This window comes from Stylophora pistillata, chromosome 2 (assembly GCF_964205215.1).
Source record: "Stylophora pistillata chromosome 2, jaStyPist1.2, whole genome shotgun sequence".
Classification (NCBI taxonomy): Eukaryota; Metazoa; Cnidaria; class Anthozoa; order Scleractinia; family Pocilloporidae; genus Stylophora; species Stylophora pistillata.
The window spans coordinates 42,245,985-42,266,234 of NC_142520.1; the positions used below are offsets into that span (position 1 = coordinate 42,245,985).

General features: G+C 39.2%; 1 protein-coding gene across 1 annotated transcript; it reads left to right on the forward strand.

Moving 5' to 3' along the window:
- Window positions 1-1,071: 1,071 nt before the first annotated feature.
- LOC111346805 (uncharacterized) lies at window positions 1,072-19,361 on the forward strand. The gene is made up of 11 exons (XM_088747868.1): window positions 1,072-3,326; window positions 7,036-8,672; window positions 8,765-8,813; window positions 8,998-9,181; window positions 10,162-10,508; window positions 11,073-11,299; window positions 12,448-12,749; window positions 13,843-14,172; window positions 14,783-14,939; window positions 15,349-15,637; window positions 17,566-19,361. Exons 1-11 carry the CDS (start codon window positions 1,649-1,651, stop codon window positions 17,892-17,894), a joined length of 5,529 nt encoding a protein of 1,842 aa, XP_088603994.1. The 5' UTR covers window positions 1,072-1,648; the 3' UTR covers window positions 17,895-19,361.
- Window positions 19,362-20,250: the final 889 nt, after the last annotated feature.

Here is a 20,250-nt window from a genome sequence, read left to right on the forward strand (position 1 = left end):
GGTCAGCAGTATCCTAAGTGAAATGTAATAAAATTAGACGCTCGAGGAGCGTTCAAACGGGTCTCGTTTATAGCCATGGCATTCACACCAAACACGAGTACAACAATTATAACATAGCTTGTAAAATTTGTGCAATCAAATTCAATTGCGTGAGCGTGCTTCAATTTCCCCTTTTGCACGCTAGTCACGTCAGTAAAGAAATGCCTCGCGAAGAAATTTTCCTCTTGCGAGTGACTTCAGCATTTTTCACTGAAAAACGGGGAAAACTGCCGCAAAAAAAGTTAAACTAAACATGGCAACAAGCGAACAAGCCGATGAACATCTGCCTACCCTTTCTTTGCGATTGGATTTTCTAACTACCGTGAAAGAACCCAGAGAAAGGGAAAACAAAACAATCCACGCCGGTTTCATCTCGTTTCGCAACTCTAACTTCATTTTCACGCATCAATCCACCTGTCAGTTTTTGACCAATCCGAGACGAGATGATTGAAGCATAGGGAAATACTTTTTCGAAACAAAATAAACAACACATTGAAGCATATGAGAGGGAATTTCTGCCCTTTTATACATAAACTACAGCGTTGAAAATGTTATAAAACAATTGGTTTATGTATCAGCTGTGCGTTCATCGAGACTTGAAGCACTTGGGAGGGTTGGAGAGCACTCAAGAAGCTACAGTTGCTCTCCGCTGCGCCTCGAGCAACTCTTACGCATCTTTCGTGCTCTCGAAACTTCCCGCATGCTTCAATGAACGCACGCTGACGTATGAACCAGTTGTTAAACGTAACATACATAATTTGCATGACGAGATCTGAATTGTTGTGCTTTTATTGACACTGTAACGGCATTATATTCATGTATATTAGTGACATTGACAATTTTTTCAAGTAGATCGCAGTGTTTATCATGTCTACGTACTACAAAGCACATTGAACTCTCTGCGAAGAGCAAACCAACATTCACGATCGCTTGTACACTAATTATAGTGATTATGTACGAAATAAAAAATCGTAGTTCACAAGTATTAAACCCAATAAAAACCAATAACAGAAACGGGATATTTGACGGAAAAGCCATGGTTATATTCCTGTTCAAGTTGCTTCTGTCAGTAACCTTGTCTAATTCGCTGTTGTTTACGCCACCTTCGAAGTTGTGTTCACGATCATTCTTGATTTTTTCAGCAAGTGAGTTGTTCGTCTCAGCATCATAGTTTGTTGTTAATTCGGCCGTCACAGTATTGCCAGTATTTTCGTAGTTTGATTTCACTTAAGGCTCATTTCTTATCTTGTGAGAACTAGTATGAACTTTCCACATTTCGCTAGCTTTCAAGCTATGAACTTCGTCGGACCGGCCCATTCCGAAAACACCAAACATCATTTAGCCTGGGCCTTCATCGAACGGCGCGTGCGTTTACATGTGGGATGAGCGTATAAGAAAGGAGTCTTTGTAAAGTGGTCTTCACAATACACAGCATTCTGTAAATTATGTTGATTACGAAGAGCGAGCTCATGATATCACAAGTTGTGGCACTCTTATCCCCAGTTTACACGGTCTAGGCAAGGAACGCCTGGGACCACGACCCCCATTTGGCGACCAAGAACGGCTTGCATTTTCAGACTCGGGCTTTCCTACGGAAGCCCGAGTAAAAATGGCGGAAGTTGGCATCGAAACAGCGCCAGGTTTACAACAACTTTTCAAAAACATCTCTCCGAAATTTAGTCCCGTAGAATCAGAAAGTGTGATAAACGTTGTGAAGAAGAACTATGGAGGGAAATTTAATTTGTTGGATAGTCACGATCTGATGAAGTGTCTTCAACTTCTTGAGAAGCACGGGATAGTATCTGACAACAAACTCGTACTATTCGAAGATGTGATTGCTCCGAAATCGACCAAAATGAAAGGCATTAAGGAAGATATAGATCGTTTTAAGGCCTCTCTTCCGCTTAAAGGTGATCCAGAGAAGCAGTTACAAGGACGGAGAGAAGAAATCAAGAAAATTAACGAAAAGTTGGAATCGAAAGATACCAAAGTACTAAACTTGTTTGGGTCGTCAGGTGTTGGAAAGACAAAGCTTGCCACTGAAGTTTGCTCACAGTGGCGTGGAATATATCGTGTTTTTGATTTAAGAGAAGCAAAGGACATGAGAGCGATCTATTACAACATGCTACATTCTCTCGAACTAGCAGTGTCAGTTGGTCATGTTGATGAACATGCAGTGTCAGTTGGTCATGTTGATGAAAATGATGTTGTTGCCAAAATTCTGGAGAAGGTTGAAGAGTTGGAAGGAAAGAAACATGCGGTTCTGTTTATGTTGGACAATGTAGACCACTTTACCGCAGGAAAAGGTAAAGAAGGGAAAAACTTGAAAACAGCTTTTACAGGATTTTTAGCAAAGCTCTCAGAAAACAAAGGAAAACAATCTCCTTTAAAGCTGCTACTCACCTCTAGGACCGAGCTAAGAGCTCCTGAAAAGGTAGATGACTTTGAAGTGAGTTCCCTCGAAAGGACATCTTCAGAGAAACTTCTGTTTCCTAAGGGAATGACAGCTGTTAAACCCCAGCAGAAAGATGACTTAATCAGCATCACAAAAGGATTTCCTCTTTTTCTGAAAGGACTTGGAGCTATTTTGCGACAGGAACGAAAATCTCCAGAAGAACTCATTGAGGAAATTGTCCATGCTGTAAAGAAAATGAAAGTGGCGGAGGAGGCTAGAGAAAAGCCAGCTGGTTTTGAAGAAGAAGGAGTGGATGTCAGTCAGATGTATGCAGTCAGTTTAATGTTTAATACACTTTCCACAGACAGACTAAAACTATCTGCAGTAGTGATTTCCTTGTTCCATGGGCCTTTCTCTGTGTCAACAGCTGCCAAAGTTCTTGGTATTGACCCGACAGAGGCCATTGTTCAGCTAGAGGGTCTCGTAGCCAGTCAAATAATTTCTGTTGTTGATGAAGAAGCTAAAGAAAGGAAATATGACATTCACCCTCTCCTACGGAAGTATGCTGACAGTATCAAGAATCAAGAAGATTTTGTTGCTCCTTACCTGGAAGCAAAAGGACGCTATTACGAACTCTTTATGTTCAGGATAGAGAAAATTGCCAAACTCATAGAGCCAGACTATGTCAGAGCATTCCATTTGTTTGAGACAGACAGAGGAAACTACGAGTTCGCTGTTGAGATCTCCTTACAACCAGAATATTTCAGTGTTCCCGGTGAATTCCACGAGAACGCTTTGATTGCATCGCTTTTCATTGCAATGCTGAATGACAACAAATATATCAAGGTGTTTCATGCCTGGGCTGAGATGTGTGAAGATGATGGAAAAACAGGTGAGGGACACTAGAATGTTTTGTCTCTTATCACATTTTTCATTTTTATATTGTAACGTTTTCCTTTTGTCTGGGAAGACATTGAAAAATCCCAACCATGCAAGAAGCAATCAGAATTTTCCAGTTTACTTTTGGACTGAGGAGTCCCGAGATAAATCTAATCATTCTGATTGGTTCTTTCGTGGTCAAAATTTTGAAAATGGAAATGGTTATTAGTGGTGTATTAGTGGTAAAGAAGTTTGGTCCAAGTGCTGTATAATAAACTATAATACTAACCCAGCTTATATTCTTGGATCATGAATATGCATTATAGACCAAGCATGACGTCAAGATGGCTGAATGTAGACTGAGATAAAATTGAGGTCCACAAAAACACAGAAATAATGAATTATAAATTGTAAAGAATGAGGTTTATATCATCCAGCTATCTTGACTGAACGTTACATTGGTCAGCAAAGCATTTATTATACAGCAAAGAGATTTCACTGTAATATTAAACAGGCATCACCTATTTATTGAGAGGGACGGGAAAGAAAGCCAACTTGTTTTGTAGTACAGTGAATGCTAAAGAGTTGTTTATATCCTCTTTGTTTTCACTGCCTAATTGTGCCGCTTATAGGAACTTCATTGTCCACATTATCCAAAAGTTGTGGGCTCCCCCAACTTCTTTGCTAGGCATCAAAATGGCTGGTCCTGAGCGGGCACAATGGGCCCATGCTGAATAATGTTAAAAAAACTGAAACATAATACAGTTTGTTATCCAACTATACCTCATAGAATACAAATAACACCCAGGATGAGTATAAATATCTTGTGGTATTTGTACTCCAGAGAACCGGTTAGACAGGTTTTCTTGCATCGTGTAGGCAAGGAATTGGATTAAAGTTCCAAAAAAATGGTGGACATTTTAAATTATTTTTCTGATGAAAAAGAGTCGGAATAGCTGGCAAATATTGATCCTAGTTTATTAGATAAATGGAAAAAAGAAAAGCAGTTAGACAACAATGAAATTTCATCATTTATTGACGAAAATAGAAACAGCAACACTACAACGCATCAATTCTGTTCTGCTTCACATACTTCTGTCACACGCTCCCCATGAATAAATAGCCATGAAATTCGCCCGCACTGAAGTGACAGTTTGGCATGTTGGATTATAAAATAATAACTAACTAGATGTTTTGGTTTGCTATATTGCTGAGTATTTTTATTTATTACTTGTATTTTGACTCTCCCCACAGGCTCGTCAAAATACAATATAACTTGTAACAATACTCAGCAATACTACACAACAAAATGTCTAATAAGATATATCTATTTATAATATCTGCAGATGCTATGACAGGCACCTTATTCAATATATCAGCCTAGAGCTCAACAGCAGACAAATGGTCTAATTTCAAACCAGACTTGGGCATCCTGCACATTAAAAATTTTCCTTGAGTTTCATTGGCAAGCATTTGTTAGGTAGTCAAATTTTAATGGCTTAAGTACTGTTGTGTTGAATTTTCATTGCTTGTTTTAAATAAGTAGAATCTGATGATGCAATTGGTGGCTTTTTTCATGGGTTTTCATATTATAACCACCTTCCCAAACATGTTTGCATTCGATCTGAACCTTAACAGGATTTCTTGTTCCTCATTAAATCCCGATGACTTATTTGGTTTAAATATATGATTCAGTTTGTCATATAACCTTGAAGCTCTCTGTCAACAACTAAGATAAAGAAAAATTTCTACTAGCCCCCAAAACAGTCAAGAAAAATGGATAAGGGACTGTGACCTTGAAGTGGGACAGAATTTGAACTGGAGGTTGATCTCAGTATTTACTACCAAGGCTGTGTACACTCAGTAGTAAGATAAGGAACTTCCAGTTCAAATTCCCCCACAGAAGTATAGCAACTAATAGCTCTTTAGCTAAAATACGAATTTCAGACACTGCTCTTTGTTGTTTGAGCAAAACAGACAAGGAAACATTAATCTATCTTTTTAGGGAATGCTTGGTAATGAAAACATTTTGGGGAAGAATTCATGCTTTTTTTGTTTTAATCCATTTGATACCAGCCTCAAGAGTTTTTGATATCTATGAATGTTTAGCTTTAGAGGAGAGAAATTAAAGATGATATTTTAGTTAGCCACTGTTTGCTCCTATCAAGATACTATAGTGTTATTACTTTAAATTTAAGAACATCTTTCCATCTATTAGAGAATATATGCACAACAGCTAGAATATAATTTAGAAATTGAAAAACAAATATCCATTGTGACTGATACACAGCATAAATTTCAATAGAAGTGGCAAAATACTTTATATGATTGCTCTATAGTATGGCAGCTATAACCTGCTCTTCTTGCCCTGATCTTAAATCTCTGAAACTCAAGTTTACTAGATGCTGTACCTTTGAGTTCCCTTCAAGCAATTTCTCTTGACTATCCTACTCACTTTTTATCCTTTTTCCCTCTATAATTGTCAATATATTGTTAATAAATTCTCTTTCTTTTATTGAAAATGATGTGTCTTCTCTATGTGTGTGTTTTCTGCAGTATCATTTTGCAAGTAGTGTAAGTATAATGATATATGTAGCATATTAAATAGTAATTGTATTATAAGAGTACTGTAAGTACCATAATGATAAGTGTTGTAATGCAATCTAGGCTGTAGGCAGAGATTTTCTGTGTAAGTACCCTTAATGAAGTTAATGTAAGTATTGCAAGTAGTGTTCTTTGGTTATAAAAAGAAAATAAAAGATAAAAAGAAATAAATAAGAAATAAATGAATACATAAAATTAAAAAATTAAGATAATCATGCAATTAGCCATTTCAACTGTCAGGGTGTTATGTTGCAATTGAATCAGCTGTGGAAGAGGTTAATATGCATGTAATTAACAAATGGTAAACACCACAGCGTACACTATTGAGTTATGGATGCACGCGGGAGGTTGCTAAGCACGAAAGAAGCGTAAGAGTCAAGAAGCTAGAGCGTAAGACTCAAGAAGCTAGAGTCGCTCTCGGCTATCGCCTCGAGCGACTCTTACGCTTCTTTCGTGCTTAGCAACCTCCCGCGTGCATCCATAACTCAATAGTGTACGCTGTGGTTTTTACCATTTGTTTTATAACATAACATTGATACATTGTAGCTAAAGAGTTCTCTTTTATTTAACAAATCTTACGCTACCAGAAAAAACAAGCGCGCGCGGAAAAATAGTCTTTGCATTCGCTCACGTCAGCAGCGTACACCCATGGGAAAATGGGGGACGCTAAATTGACCAATCAGAGCGTGCGCTTTACTTTGGTTATGTTATAATTAGAGTTTGACCGAGCGAGTTTGAAATTATGCATGGTGGATCGTCATGCCACAAAATGTCAGATTTTACTTTTTACTCCTGGTTACTCCCTGAAGTTTTGTTGCCATCATTTTTTGATGTCACAAGTAAACCAGACAGATATTACTCAGGATGGACTTTGAGAATAAAAAAGAAAAACAAATAGTCAAAAAACAAAAACATACTAAAACAAAAACAAAAGAAAAACAAACAAAAAAAAAAACCTGAAATTTTCAAATCATTATTTGGTGAGCTGTTGTTCAAAACAAAATAGCAATAAGACATGTAATAATTTGTTTCGTTATTTTCAGATACTGAGTATATACCGTTCATGTCAGCTGTGATTACGATGTGTTTATAACTTTTGATTCTTCATCTTTGTATAGGTTCCCTCGGCCGAGCGCAACTGAAGTCCTGGGAAGCCAAGCAAGTTGCAGATGTCGATGGAACTGAGAGAGGATTTGAAACGTTGAGGGAAGCTCTGAATTCACTGGAGAAAGTTGAAGATCAAACCAGTGAATCTTTTATGCTTGCTAAGGGGTTTTATTTGCAGACAGAAGGCGAAATACTTTGGAGAAACAGAGACCACAAGAAAGCACTGGCAACTCTGGAGTTGTCCTTAACTTTCTCTGAACCGCTTCTGAAGGAGCATACTGATCTTGCAAGGTGCTACAATGCAATTGGGAACACCTTTTATGCTTTGGATCAGCCCAGGAAAGCGCTTGAGTTCTATGAAAAAGCCTATAAGATGCAAGAGAAATTAGCTGGCTCTGAGAATCACTTTGACATGCCAATGTACAAGAATCAGATTGGAACTGCATATGAAGGCCTTAAAGATTATAAAAAGGCAGTTCAATGTTACAAAGATGCACTAAATCTGCTGGGGGAACTTAAACTTTTAGGTTACGAGGACGAGGCACTCTTTTGCAGAAACCTTGCTAATGCACTTATGTTTCTAGAGAAATATAACGATGCAATTGAACCTTCAGAGAGGGCTTACAGCATAAGGATGAAGCTTCTTGGAAATCACCCACAGACTGTGCGTAGCATTTTTCAACAAGGGGTCCTTCAGGCCAATCTTAGACATCGAAGAGAAGCTTTGCGTCGGTTTCTTGAAGCATGGGAGATGGAAAAGACACTGAGTGTAGGAAACCACAGTGAGGTGTGGCGAAAGATTATCAAAGGTGTGGAAGATATGTGTAGTTGGACAACGAGTGGAAAATGGAAGAAATCATTTAGAAAAGAGGTCTTCGAGTTTTGTCAACGTTTCTGGAAAGAACAGAGAGCTTCTCCCCAATTCTCTTTCAATAAGTTTAACAAAGACATCATTGATGCCTTAAAGGACTTCGCAGATGACAAGAAAGACAAAGATGAAGCAAGAAGGGAACAGCTCTGGTTCTATGAGGAGATGAACAATGCCAGCGAGAAAGAGTTTGAAGAGAAGTTTGAATTGGAATCTGATAATGATGCTCTCTGTGTTATGGCGAGGCAGCGTGATAATCTCTTGAACGAGTTAGGGAAGTTCTACTCTCAGCTTCGTGAACGCGAGAGGCTTGTGAAATACAAAAAGGACAAGTTGGCTTTGTACAAAATGTGTCTGGTGAAAGCGGGTTTCCTTGGTAACAAAGAGGACGAGCTGGATAAAGCATCATTGAAGGCTAAGGTTGAAAAACTTTACAAAGAGATAGGACAGGAAGGATCGATCTTAGAATTCCGACAGAGATTGTTGGCTTGTTGGCAAACTCAGTGGGAAGGAGGGAAAAGCAAGGAAAAGACAAAGAGGATCACCGTTGAAAGGGAGACAATAATCGATGGAATTCTTAAGCTATGCCAAGAACTTAAGGAAGTAAACATGTACAGAAGATATGGACGAGAGGCATTGAGCTTTTATGAGGAAATATGGGAGTTGAAGCATGCTGAGATGAAGGAACCTGAAATGAAAAAGCTTCTCCGTAAACTCAAGGAGTTGGCATCGTCCATCAGAGATGAAACGAGTGAGAAACTTTACAAGAATGCTTTACAGGTAGGGTCGTGCCTTGTTTATCTATGAAAGTAGACATTGAAACAGATAGTTTCTAAGCTTATCTCTTCAACTGTTGTGTTTTGTTTCTTTAGGCGCTGGTTAAAACTGGGAAACACCCGGGAGCTGTATTAAGACCAAGAGGTACTAAAATTGTATAGAATTTGAATTTCTTAAACTCAAAGACCCAAAAGATAGTCCTACAGCGGTTCGTGGTTTCCAGTGATCTCTACTTCTTGTTACAATACACAGAGTTGTAATTATGGCATCTTGTCCTCTTTTTCCTTTCTCGTCTTTTTTTTTTTATTTATTTTTTTTTTGTCTATAGCCACACAGACTACTCCCAAACCGAAGGAAGAGGAGAAGGATAGTGAAGAGGAAGACGAGGAAATCGAGATAGACTCTGAACAAGAGATCGAGATTGGCTCTGAAGAGGAAATTGAGGTCGGAACTGAGGAGCCGGAAGACACAGACGAAGATGTTCAAACTCAAGACAAAACCATCATCTTCAAGTAAATACATAAATTATGTTACCCATGATCTTGCTTAATCATAATTACACGAATGATTGTGGAGACTTGCCCACTGATTGGTCAAGAATTACTTCAAATTTTGCCATTGTCAACCCACGAGAGGTGATTATTATAGCAAAGTGAACTGAAAATGGCCACCGTGCATTTTTTTCCCAATTTTTTGAAAAAGAAAACAAAAAAAAGTTCCTGTGATATTTATTCAAGAAATTAGACTAAAATAGCCATTATCCTCAGGCTTAGCTAGTAGACTTTAGTAAGTAATGTTTAGGGACTTAACAACAAGAGAGGCACGTATTTTTATTTATATTGTGTTCCCACGACCACACAACGTTCGCTACTCGCTTTGTCTATCACGGAATGAATAGATAGCAAGTAACGTAGCCAATCAGATCGGAGCATTTGCAACAGAATGCGTAGTATCGAATGATTGGACATTTTCCCGTCATCTTCGACGAAGAGTTGCTCTACGATTGATCGTTAGTTCAGTTTTGTTTAACCGAAGTCATTCTTAATTCTCCCACTATACGACGAGAATTACTTTTTTAAGAAAGCCTGGTCATCTATTTTATCATAATGGTGTTCAATAAACTAAGTCACAAGATTACTGCAATATATATGTATATCTTATTGACCAGGCGCGAGGGCCTTACTGGGGGAATATCGGCCCGAGGTCTTGACAGTACGGACCGAGCGCAGCGAGGTCCGTACAAAAAAGACCGAGGGCCGATATTCTTTCGGTACGGTCCCGAGCAAGCTTGGTTAATAAGATATTTATTATACGACTGAAATTCAAAGGGACACAAGTGCGGTATCATTCGGGACCATTCGGGACAGTGCCCGGTCCAATACTGAGAGAATATTGACCGGCAATAGAGCATTTTGATTGGTTGATTTTAGTTATTGGCCCTCTGACTGCCCGAGTCGTGTAATAAACCTATTTATTATCGTATATCCCACAGAGATACTGTAACAGTACAAGGTGGTCATTGGGACGTGAGAAAGGCTGCATCTCACCTGGTATTTCCGCCTGGTTTTGTTGCTGAGGACACTACGCTGACCCTTTTCAAATGGAAACCCTCCCTGTGTTCACCTTCTCTTCAGCCAAACGAAGCCGTAGTAAGCAATGTTCTTGAACTATCGGCAGAAGGCGCTGAAGGTCTTCAGTTCAACAAAGAAGTCACTGTGGGAATCTCGCACAGTGGACCGGACCTACGAGGATATGAAGTAGTGATGAAGATCTTAATAGACGCAGAAAGAAATGAATGGAAGGACGTTGAACAAACAGTTGACTTTCGATCTGTATCAGGTAGAGGCTGGTTTTTAACGTCGATTCATTACGCATTAGTCTCATTTGATATGAAAATGTAGCTTGTTCCTTTCTTAACTAGCCTTTTCCCAGAATTTCTGAGTCCATGTTTCAGTGCTTTTCCGGTGGCAAAAGTCATCTTTATCCACGCAAGATGATGTTAACTCTTTCAAAGGGTAACGTATGGGCGTTGAAATCAATAACAGCAAAACAACAAAAGCGACGACAACAACAATACTCTACCAAGTGTTTTCCTTTCTTTTTTGCATTTTTGATTCTTGTATTGTAACTTAAATTTTATAATGATACGATTCAGCTATTACGTTATTTTCATATCTTGTACAAAACTAACATTACTGATACAGCAAAAAGCATAAAACAAGAATATCAGTTAAGCATACCTTACTAAATAAGGGTTCCGACCTATCAAGTTACAAATAAAATCAAACGAGCCAAACATGACAACGTTTCAATGCTTTAACAGGCGAAGTGATCCCCTTCTTTAACAGTGAAAACTTTATTTCATAAACTGGTTCTAAATTTTCTTTGGTGTCTTTCTTTCAGATCTGCAAAAGGCTTATCGCGATGATTTTCCTGACTATGCTCTTCCTGTTGCTGAGACAAAGATTACACAGTGTTCCACATTTGCAGTGGTTTGCCGTCTTAAGGCCCACAAGTTCACCATAACCTCAGAACCGTCCACCTTTTCGTTACCAGACTTTCCATTGGTCAAAGTGTTCTTTCCGTCAAATGCAGTTTCCGTCACAGAAGAATACCAAGTGACAGTCACAGTAAGTATATGATGGGCAGCATTAAACAATTTCGGTCTGTACCATTCCCGAACTATTCTTGGACTGGTTCGTTGAATCAGAGAGCACAATCGTTGCTATGGTTCAACAACAAACAACAACAACAAGCCTTTATTTCATCTCGTATTTAAAATAGCAAAAAAAACATGCTAATATATCCGGTTGCTGTTGTTGATTCTTTTTTCCGGTCAGGCAGTCGCTTCTATCGATCAGTCTGTAATGTTAGACTTAATTGCGTGATATCTAATTTTACTGCATAACACCCACGAGATGTCAGGTAAGCTTTCGCGCGAAAACTTGATATCTTCACACTTGATATTAACACCGTTACTATGGTTATGTAACATATCGCACCTTTCGTAGCAAAAGTGAAATGGTTTGGTTTTTCATTGGTGTTCCTACATTAAACGAAATATTACAAGGCCGCTTGGAGATACGAAGTTTCTCTTCTCGTGTTGAAAAATATTTCAACACTCGAAGAGACGTTTCGTATCTTTGCGCGGCCATGTAATATACTCTATATTTTACCGCCTTACTATCGCCTTTTGTTAGGTATTTTAGTAACCCGGCATAATATTGGAAAGATACTTCTCCAAGCCAGATTTACCTTGCCACTTGTGATAGTTTTCTTTACTTTTCGTGTTTCTACATTACTTGTGAATCTTAACGCCCTAGATCATTTTATTATGTTGCTACGTAAACTCTCATGCAGGACAGACGGTTTTGTCCAGATAATTCACGTTGCCTTTTCAGCGTGTGCAAACTTTAATTTTGCCTTTCCTGTAACCAGTCTTAAACAAATACATGTAGATGTTACGCTGCCGCTGCCCACAATTTACTGTTGAGCCGCTTCCTCGCCCATTCATCGACTAACTTTCTGTAAGAAGGGGGTAGGGTTCTAAAGAAATGGTGGTGCTGCTTCGGTGGGTGTAACAAGGCAATTTTAGTTTTTATCAACTGAATTGATATTGTAAACTGGCAACCGTAAGAAGTTTCAGTAAAGAGTAACCTTCTGGCTTGGAGAAGTTTCTTACCAGAATCACAAGTACTGAAATACCGTACTAAAGACGATACCGAGGCAGTAACCTTCACCGTCAAGAAATTTTTTTTTTTTACTCCACCACTTGTAGATACAAGAATTTCGCAGCAGAGAGTTAAGAAACAAGGAGATGTTGGCTGGCCCGATATTAAGTATTCAGTGCAGCAAGGAGGTCAAATTTCAGGAACCAGTCACTGTACAGCTACCGCTATCCTTGAGAGACACTGAGCAGGGCGCTCAATCATTGGGTGTCCCTGATCTGTCATTAGCCCGTGCTCGAGTCTTGTTTTTACCATCTCATGGAACCCAACTAGATTGGACTGAAATTACCGCTGATTCCTCTCCATGGCTGGATGGCACTGTCATTAAATTCAATGTGAAGCACTTCTCGAGGTATGCCAAATTAACCATCTGCTTTTAAATTTTCACAAGACTTTGATAAGTGACGTAAGTCTCCACGGTAGCGATACTACTACTAATAAATAAATAAATAATTTAGCAATGGACATTCCACTGGGTGGCTCTTCCTTGTCTACTGTTTCCAGATCGAATTGGAATTTGGAATGTTGGTTTTTGCGGAGGGAGGAAAACCGGAGAACCCAGAGAAAAACCCTCGGAGCAAGGACGAGAACCAACAACAAACTCAACCCACATGTGACGCCAGGTCCGGGAATCGAACCCAGGCCACAGTGGTGGGAGGCGAGTGCTCTCACCACCGCGCTATCCTTGCTCCCCAACTGGAAAAAACCTCATCGAAATCGAAACGAAAAGAACTCAAAGCAAAAGTAAACAAAGGCAGTCAGAGCAGATCCGATTATAATTAGAAACACAAGGTCAGCGAGGGTACAACTGGTGTGTTTTGAGAGTGTGGCTCATTTCCCCGCAAGCATCCGTATCTTGATCTTATTTGACCTACTACAGTAGCTATAAGGCATCACACGAATCTATGTTAGAGTTTTTATCACCATCGCAGCTGCGTAAATTCGTCCCATTCGTCAATTAAGGGAAGACATTTTGTTCGCATATGGACAGGACTGCTAATGATTCATCTATTGTAAGACTACAAGCTTTACTTTGCTTTTATTTCTGTTATATTTCTTTATTCCGTCTATCGTATTTACTATTTCTATTGTTGTTGTTATTAGTAACATTATAATTATCATTCATTATCGTATACGTTTTGAATTGCGAGGAGGTGAATTTATTTCGTCAGCCACAATGAAGACACTAACGGACAGGTCATTCTTTCTCGCCAGGCGAGAGAAGGGGGAGGGGAGGGGGAGGGGAAGGTAGGGTGGTCCGGTCCATTTTTGTTGTGTCACAGTAAAATCTACTTGATTCTGTCATAACGCTATGTACTCCTTATGTGATTCCCCCCCCCAACTCCTCCGCCCCCTCTCCCCTCCTCCCTCTCCCCTCACCCCCTCCCCCCTTCTTCCTTTAGGCGAAGAATTATGATTTACCTCATATTGTTGCTTCGTTGCAGACTTTGGGGCTGGATAGATTGGTGCGTGAAACCCGTCATGTCACCAATTATTGAATTAGCGCGTAACTTTAACACAGAAGATGTATCCCAAGTGGCAGTTTTTACAGCTTGTCTACCAGCAGATACAGAGTTAGGTTCTACAAGATTGTTGAGTGTGTTTTGCAGTTCAAGTAACGCGACAAGGAAGCACATAAAAGATGAAGAGAGATTGTTGTTAGAAGAAGAAAGTGCTTGGGACAACATGGTGCCACGCGAAAGGGCTTACGTGTTTCTTTCAGGGAGTGTGGTTCAGCCGGCCGAGGTTGCGGATTTGGAAAATTTTTTTGTCAGGTAAGACTTTAGGGAAGATTTGCCTGGAACTTGAGCCTCTGGTTTGAAATGAAATAAAAAAAAAGAGATGGATGGGAACGTGAACTGCTTATTACCACCATGGTGGTTAACATAACATAACATAACATAACATAACATAACATAACATAACATAACATAACATAACATAACATAACATAACATAACATAACATAACATAACATAACATAACATAACATCAACTGGTGATAAAACATATCCTCTGTAAATATTGTTTCTAGTAGAAGTAGTGCTTGTAAAGTGTTGGATATTTTTGCGAGGAGTTCAAAAAGCGTTATCATTGCTTAAAATGTGCGCTTATCACTGTTTATGGTAAGTTACTCTTACGTTACGGTGGAGCATCACTGATGTTCGATTCGTGACGGCCATATAAAAAACGCAAGACTTCAGCTATAGTACAGCTTTATTGAAGCCGTTATTTGTCCGTCACTTACTGCTCAAAATTTTCCGCAGCTTTTTGATCCACTTACCTCCCAACAAAAACTTAGGAAAATCAGCTTTTTATTGCTTTAGGAGAGGATTTTCCTTAAATCCTCCTCATATGTCAAGAAATTGTCTCATTTCCTTACAGGTTTGAAAAGAACGATTCTATAAAGAGGAATTTGAGGGTGCATGTTGTCGACAAAGGATGGCTAAAAATAGAGTTTTACAAGAGCAGAGAAAAGAGGCCAGACAATCAACTGTGCAAACTAGAAATGGATCTCCCCCCTCGAAAAAGAGACATTGAGGTAAAGAACAACGTTTGAAAGACGTAGCTTGGACCGTCTAACTGACTTTATGAGTCCGAATGAGTGGGCGGGAACGGGTGGGCAGGCAGCATCGAAGGTCTTAAGATGCGAAACGCAATCGTCTGCACAGACCCCGGCTCTTTTTGGAAAGTAAACGATGAACGGAAACTGAAGTCCATTGAATGTGCTCGTGGGTGTCTTTTTAAGTCCACTCCGTTGGAAAATCCTCCTTTGCAAAATCATTCTTAATCCATTTACTTTCCCTAAAAAGGAGAGGAATCTTTATTATGAGACACTCTAACGGAATAAACTAAGATTGTTTTCGACGTGATGCTTATCTAGTAAATGGCCTTTTTCATGCTACTGTAAGGCCTTATAATGTATAATGAAACCCAATTTTTTTTTGCAGAAGACACCCGTGGATTTTTTTGGAGTTCCTTTGGATGACAACAGCATCCTTCACGATGCTCCACTCAGGGAAGTCCTAGCAGCCTGTAGCGGAGTGTTAGAAGAAATAAACTACGGGAATATTTATCGAAGTCATTTTGAAAGGAACAACGACGGACAAACTCGATGTAGTTTTTACAAAGCCTTGGCGAGCCTACCACCAGATGATCAACAAAAGTGCTTTGAAAAGATTGTCGAATTTTTGCAAAAAAGTGAGGGAACCAAACACATTGGAGATCATCTCTTGAAAGGTAAATTGTTAGTGAAGTTCTCAGAACCACTTCCACGTTTCATAGAACGAAAATAGTTCGCTCTTTCCGTTCCTTCTAAGATTTTACTTTCTTGAAGTTTTCAATGTCTGCGCAGAAATGCCAAATTCATAGAAGAATCCAAAACGAGGCTTCAACAAAAAGAGTGAAACAATTGTTTTCTCAATTCAGCTTCTGACTTGGGATGGTTATTTTTGATTTGAAATCAAGCTATGCGGCGTAAAGTTGAAAGTTTCTCTCTTTTTTTGCTAAATGTCAAAATAATGTCTGAACTAGAGACTCTTCCGTGCAACATTATGTTGGAAGAGCATGTTTGATCGGTTAAAACTCCTCTTTCAAATTGCTTTTACAGTCAAACTAAGTGAAGCGTACCCCTCAAGATCACATCAATGAATTGATCATTTGGATATTGAACCCACCAGTCGTCTCAAGAACATGATGCAATAATGAATTGATTATTGAACCCGCTAGCCGTTTCGCGAATGCAATAATGGATTGATTATTTGAATATTGAACCCAAAAGCTGTATCCGTTTTGAAAAGGCGCGGATCATTGTTCAAATTAGAAGTCCTATTCTGAAGTCCAATAAGATTGTTCTATTTGACGAGGAATCCTGAAAACGAACAAACTGTACTGTATAAACACTGCGAAAACAGTCGATCGCAAATATTAACGAAATAAAAAAAGTCTTGCGATGGCTTTGCCCGTAAACTATTTTTTTCGACAATGATGAATACATACAAGAATTTCTACAAGTTCGTTAAGATGTAAATAGGCGAAAAAAGCTCTCGATAACATTCCATTTACAGCATTTACAAGAAGTTCCACACAATACTCGAACTCACCTTTCCCGCCAAGTCTGACGCCTTGTTGAAATGGTACCGATACATCATCACGTGTTCGCAAAATTCAATCAGAAATGGACGTCTGACTTCAACAATGATCCGCGCCTTTTTAAAACGAATACAGCTATCTGGTTCAATATTCAAATAATCAATCCATTATTGCATTCTTGAAACGGTTAGCGGATTCCATGTTCAAATATTCAATTCGTTATTTCGCTCCTGAAATGATTCGCGGGTTCATTATTCAATTAATCAAATCATTAATGAAATCCTGAGGGGTACGCTTCACTTAGTTTGACTGTAAATGACCTCGCACGTTTGCTCCCGATGAAACCTTTTCCATCCAACTTTTTGCTTCACCAGCAAGTGTTTGACTGTTACATGTAATTCAACTCTGCATTCTAAGCAAACCCTAGGCAATCAAAAAGAAGCCAAGTTTGAGTGACGTCAGTGCCAGAATTTCAGAGAAATATGTTTAGCTACCCCGTGTTGTTTGCGACAAACATGACGTTGAACGAAAATGTGTGATTGTCAGTCCAAAGTTGAACTCAAGCTGTCATCCGATCTCGAAAATCGGTCATTCATCTCTGAATGTAAAAGACAGAACTCCAGTTGAGATCTTGATAGTTCGAGGTATTGGTTATTCGGTGTCCAGAGAAAAATATCATTGATACATGTACACTAATATAATTTAAGACTGATGAAGACACTGCCTTAAACTCGAGAGAGCCAGCAAAACTACATGGTCAGCGTTCGATATGAAGGGGCCGGATACTATATATTACCGCTGGGGTGAGGGTGGGGGAAAGGTGGATCTGGGGGGATCACATGGTTTCATGGGAATGGAGTGGGCGGGGGGGGAGGGGGTCGGTCGTCACCGGCACAGTAAAAAGGGAGGGCTATATAAAATTGAGCGCCAATTAACTGGGGTATCATAAGAATTCTAGAGAGTCTTGGGGAGAATCAGGTGAATTTTTTTTTTGTGACACAACCACCCCCCTCTCTCCCCAGACGATAAATAATAACCGGTCTCTGACTCTACTACTTTGTACGTGTTTTCCTCAGCTAAAGCTCTGATTATGGAACCGCCCACTGAAGGTGTGCTTAATGAGGTCGCCGAGAAACTGAGAACAGGTTCATGGTGGAAGAAACTCGCCAGTAAATTGAAGATCAAGCAATATGTTATTGCCAATATTCAAGAAGAAGCGGAGGATAACCAAGAGCGCTGTAGGGCAGCGCTAGAAATTTGGCGTCAGAACAATGGCCCTGATGCTACAAGTAGAGAGTTAATGCTGTGTTTAACGAACATGGGGTATGGTAATGTGAACTGGCATATAATGAGAGAACTTGGCCTTGTAACCAGTAAAAATATGCCTCCAGAAGAGAGAGAATGATCTGTGTTACAAAAATGACGTTGGAGAGGATACGAGGTTGAATGCAAGTGCTCTTTTTTCACATCACTGTGCAACAGAATTTGCACCTTGTGAAGCTGTTATATTATTTTGAATAAGGTCGAAGAAGACTACGCGACAAGTTACTGCAACCGTGGCGGATGTATGTTTGCCAGGACAATTTGGTTTCTGTGGTAAGGGTAATTTTTATAGAAAAATCTTTTTTTCTTTGACAGAACTATTTCTCTGTAACAACCTGCACAAGTTTAAAATAATCGAATCTGTAAGATAATCGTCAAATTGTGCAAATTGTCGCCGCTATCGCAGCGGCCAACATGTAAATTGGCATAAAAACGGATTCTACAATTTCCTGACTGTTTAAAGAACATATCAGGCAATTTATGGCTTAAAACCGTACATAACTTAGACATGTTTCTTAATAACCGAATTCGAGGTTTGTACTGTGAGTCACGGACTGAGCTTTTTCCGTTCATAGTTATGGCTCAAGCGCGAAGCGTAAAAAAAACGAGATTTTGTAACTAACAGTGCGGGCTGAGAAAACGGGATTTGCGAGATATGTTTTAAATTTGTTGGCTCAAATAGAGGGTAAAAATCTCAGTTAAAACAAACATTGGAATTTACCGGGCTTAGAGTGAAAGATGGCCCGTTAAATTGACCTATCATAGCGCACGTTGTTTGGTGCGGTAATTGCCATCACCGCTCTATACTATGGGGAAAACTCATTACCCGACGAATGATCCCCGCCTTAAATTGCACGCGAAACCGATATCGCACGAAACGCGAAACGATGAGTGCGATATCAGTTTTCGCGTGCAATTTAACGCGGAATTTACGAGTCGGGTAATGGATTTTCCTTGACTCGAAAAATTTAATTATACAAGAAAAAAAGGGAACAAAGTTGTTATTTATATGTAGATGCGAGAAAATATCACTTAGCCTTAATTAGACCTAGCCTTTGATGCGAGATTTTATTCAACTGTGGGATTCTAGCAAGAACAAACCTTTTCTCTTTCTATCCTCCTTCAATCTGCTTTACTTCACTCTATTCCTGTTTTTTTTTTCACCGTTTCTTACCATCATCTTACTATTACCTACAATTTTCATTCATCCTTTAGGCTCAAAATATAATTCCAAACTATACCTCTTAATTAACCCATTGTATATAGTGTGCAAAGAAAAGATATTATTTATAGAGCAAAACTCACAATGAATGTCGATAGATTTATTACATAATTTTTTATTTAATTTGTTTATTTTATTTTTTGTACTTAGGACTTGTAATTCACGATACAAACTGTATGTTTTTTCACAAGAAAGAAAAATTAGTTTAACGAAAGAAAACTGACAATGAACTTTCGTAAATATGCACATCAATTTTATCTAATGCAATTGACCATTTTTTTTAAAGAGGTTTGAAATATTACAATAACATGTTTATATGCATTTGTACTGTGGGTTGTTTTCGAATGAACCTCGATTTTTGGCTCTCTGAAGGTCACGCTGCTCCTTAACCCTTTACCTCCCATTCATGAGTGACCAAGACAGAATTTCTCTTTACAATATCAAGACAATATCAAACAGACAAGTGATGAGAATAAAGAAAAATATCAATCAGGGAATAGGCCATTTTACAGTTGTGTACTTAGTTGCCAAGCCTTTGATTTGGAGCGAGGCTGAAAGTGACCTTGTCGTGATAGAGACCTGTATCTAGTTAGCATGATAACAAAGTGATTTATATTTAAAAGGCAACAAAGTTTGTACCATAACAAGGTCATCCCTAACCTCACTCCCATTCAAAGGCTTGGCAACCAAGCACACAACTGTAAAATGGACTATTGGTCACAACTATAACCTCTGGGTTAATAAAGGAACCATGAGCACACAATGTCATCCCTAGCCTCAGTCCCGTTAAAAGGCTTGGCAACCCGCACACGACTGTAAAATAGACTATTAGTTGATCCAATGCCAAATAGTTCCTTTTACAGTTGTGGGCTTGGTGGCCAAGCCTTTGAACAGGAGTGAGGCTAAGGGTGACCCTGTTGTAATAGAGACCTGTATCTAGTTAGCATGATAACAAAGTAATTTGCATTTCAAAAGCAGCAACATCTCTATCATAACAAGGTCACCCTAAGCCTCACTCCTGTTCAAAGGCTTGGCCACCAAGCCCACAACTGTGAAAAGGACTATTCCCCGTGGCAGCATCATGTATGGCAAACGGCAGGGAGAATTACGGATGAGATCTCGGAAATGAATGGGTTAGCGTGTCTCCTTTACCCATCTTTCCCACAATTTTGATAACCTATCGCCATGGCAGTGGAACTTCGCTTCTTGCATTTTG

Excerpts from the sequence above, each read along its gene's own strand:
- LOC111346805 (XM_088747868.1), top strand. The coding sequence starts at position 1,649 with ATGGCGGAAGTTGGCATCGAAACAGCGCCAGGTTTACAACAACTTTTC. Across the intron at positions 14,173-14,782 it reads TTGGAAAATTTTTTTGTCAG|GTTTGAAAAGAACGATTCTA; the intron begins GTAAGACTTTAG and ends ATTTCCTTACAG. Across the intron at positions 14,940-15,348 it reads CTCGAAAAAGAGACATTGAG|AAGACACCCGTGGATTTTTT; the intron begins GTAAAGAACAAC and ends TTTTTTTTGCAG.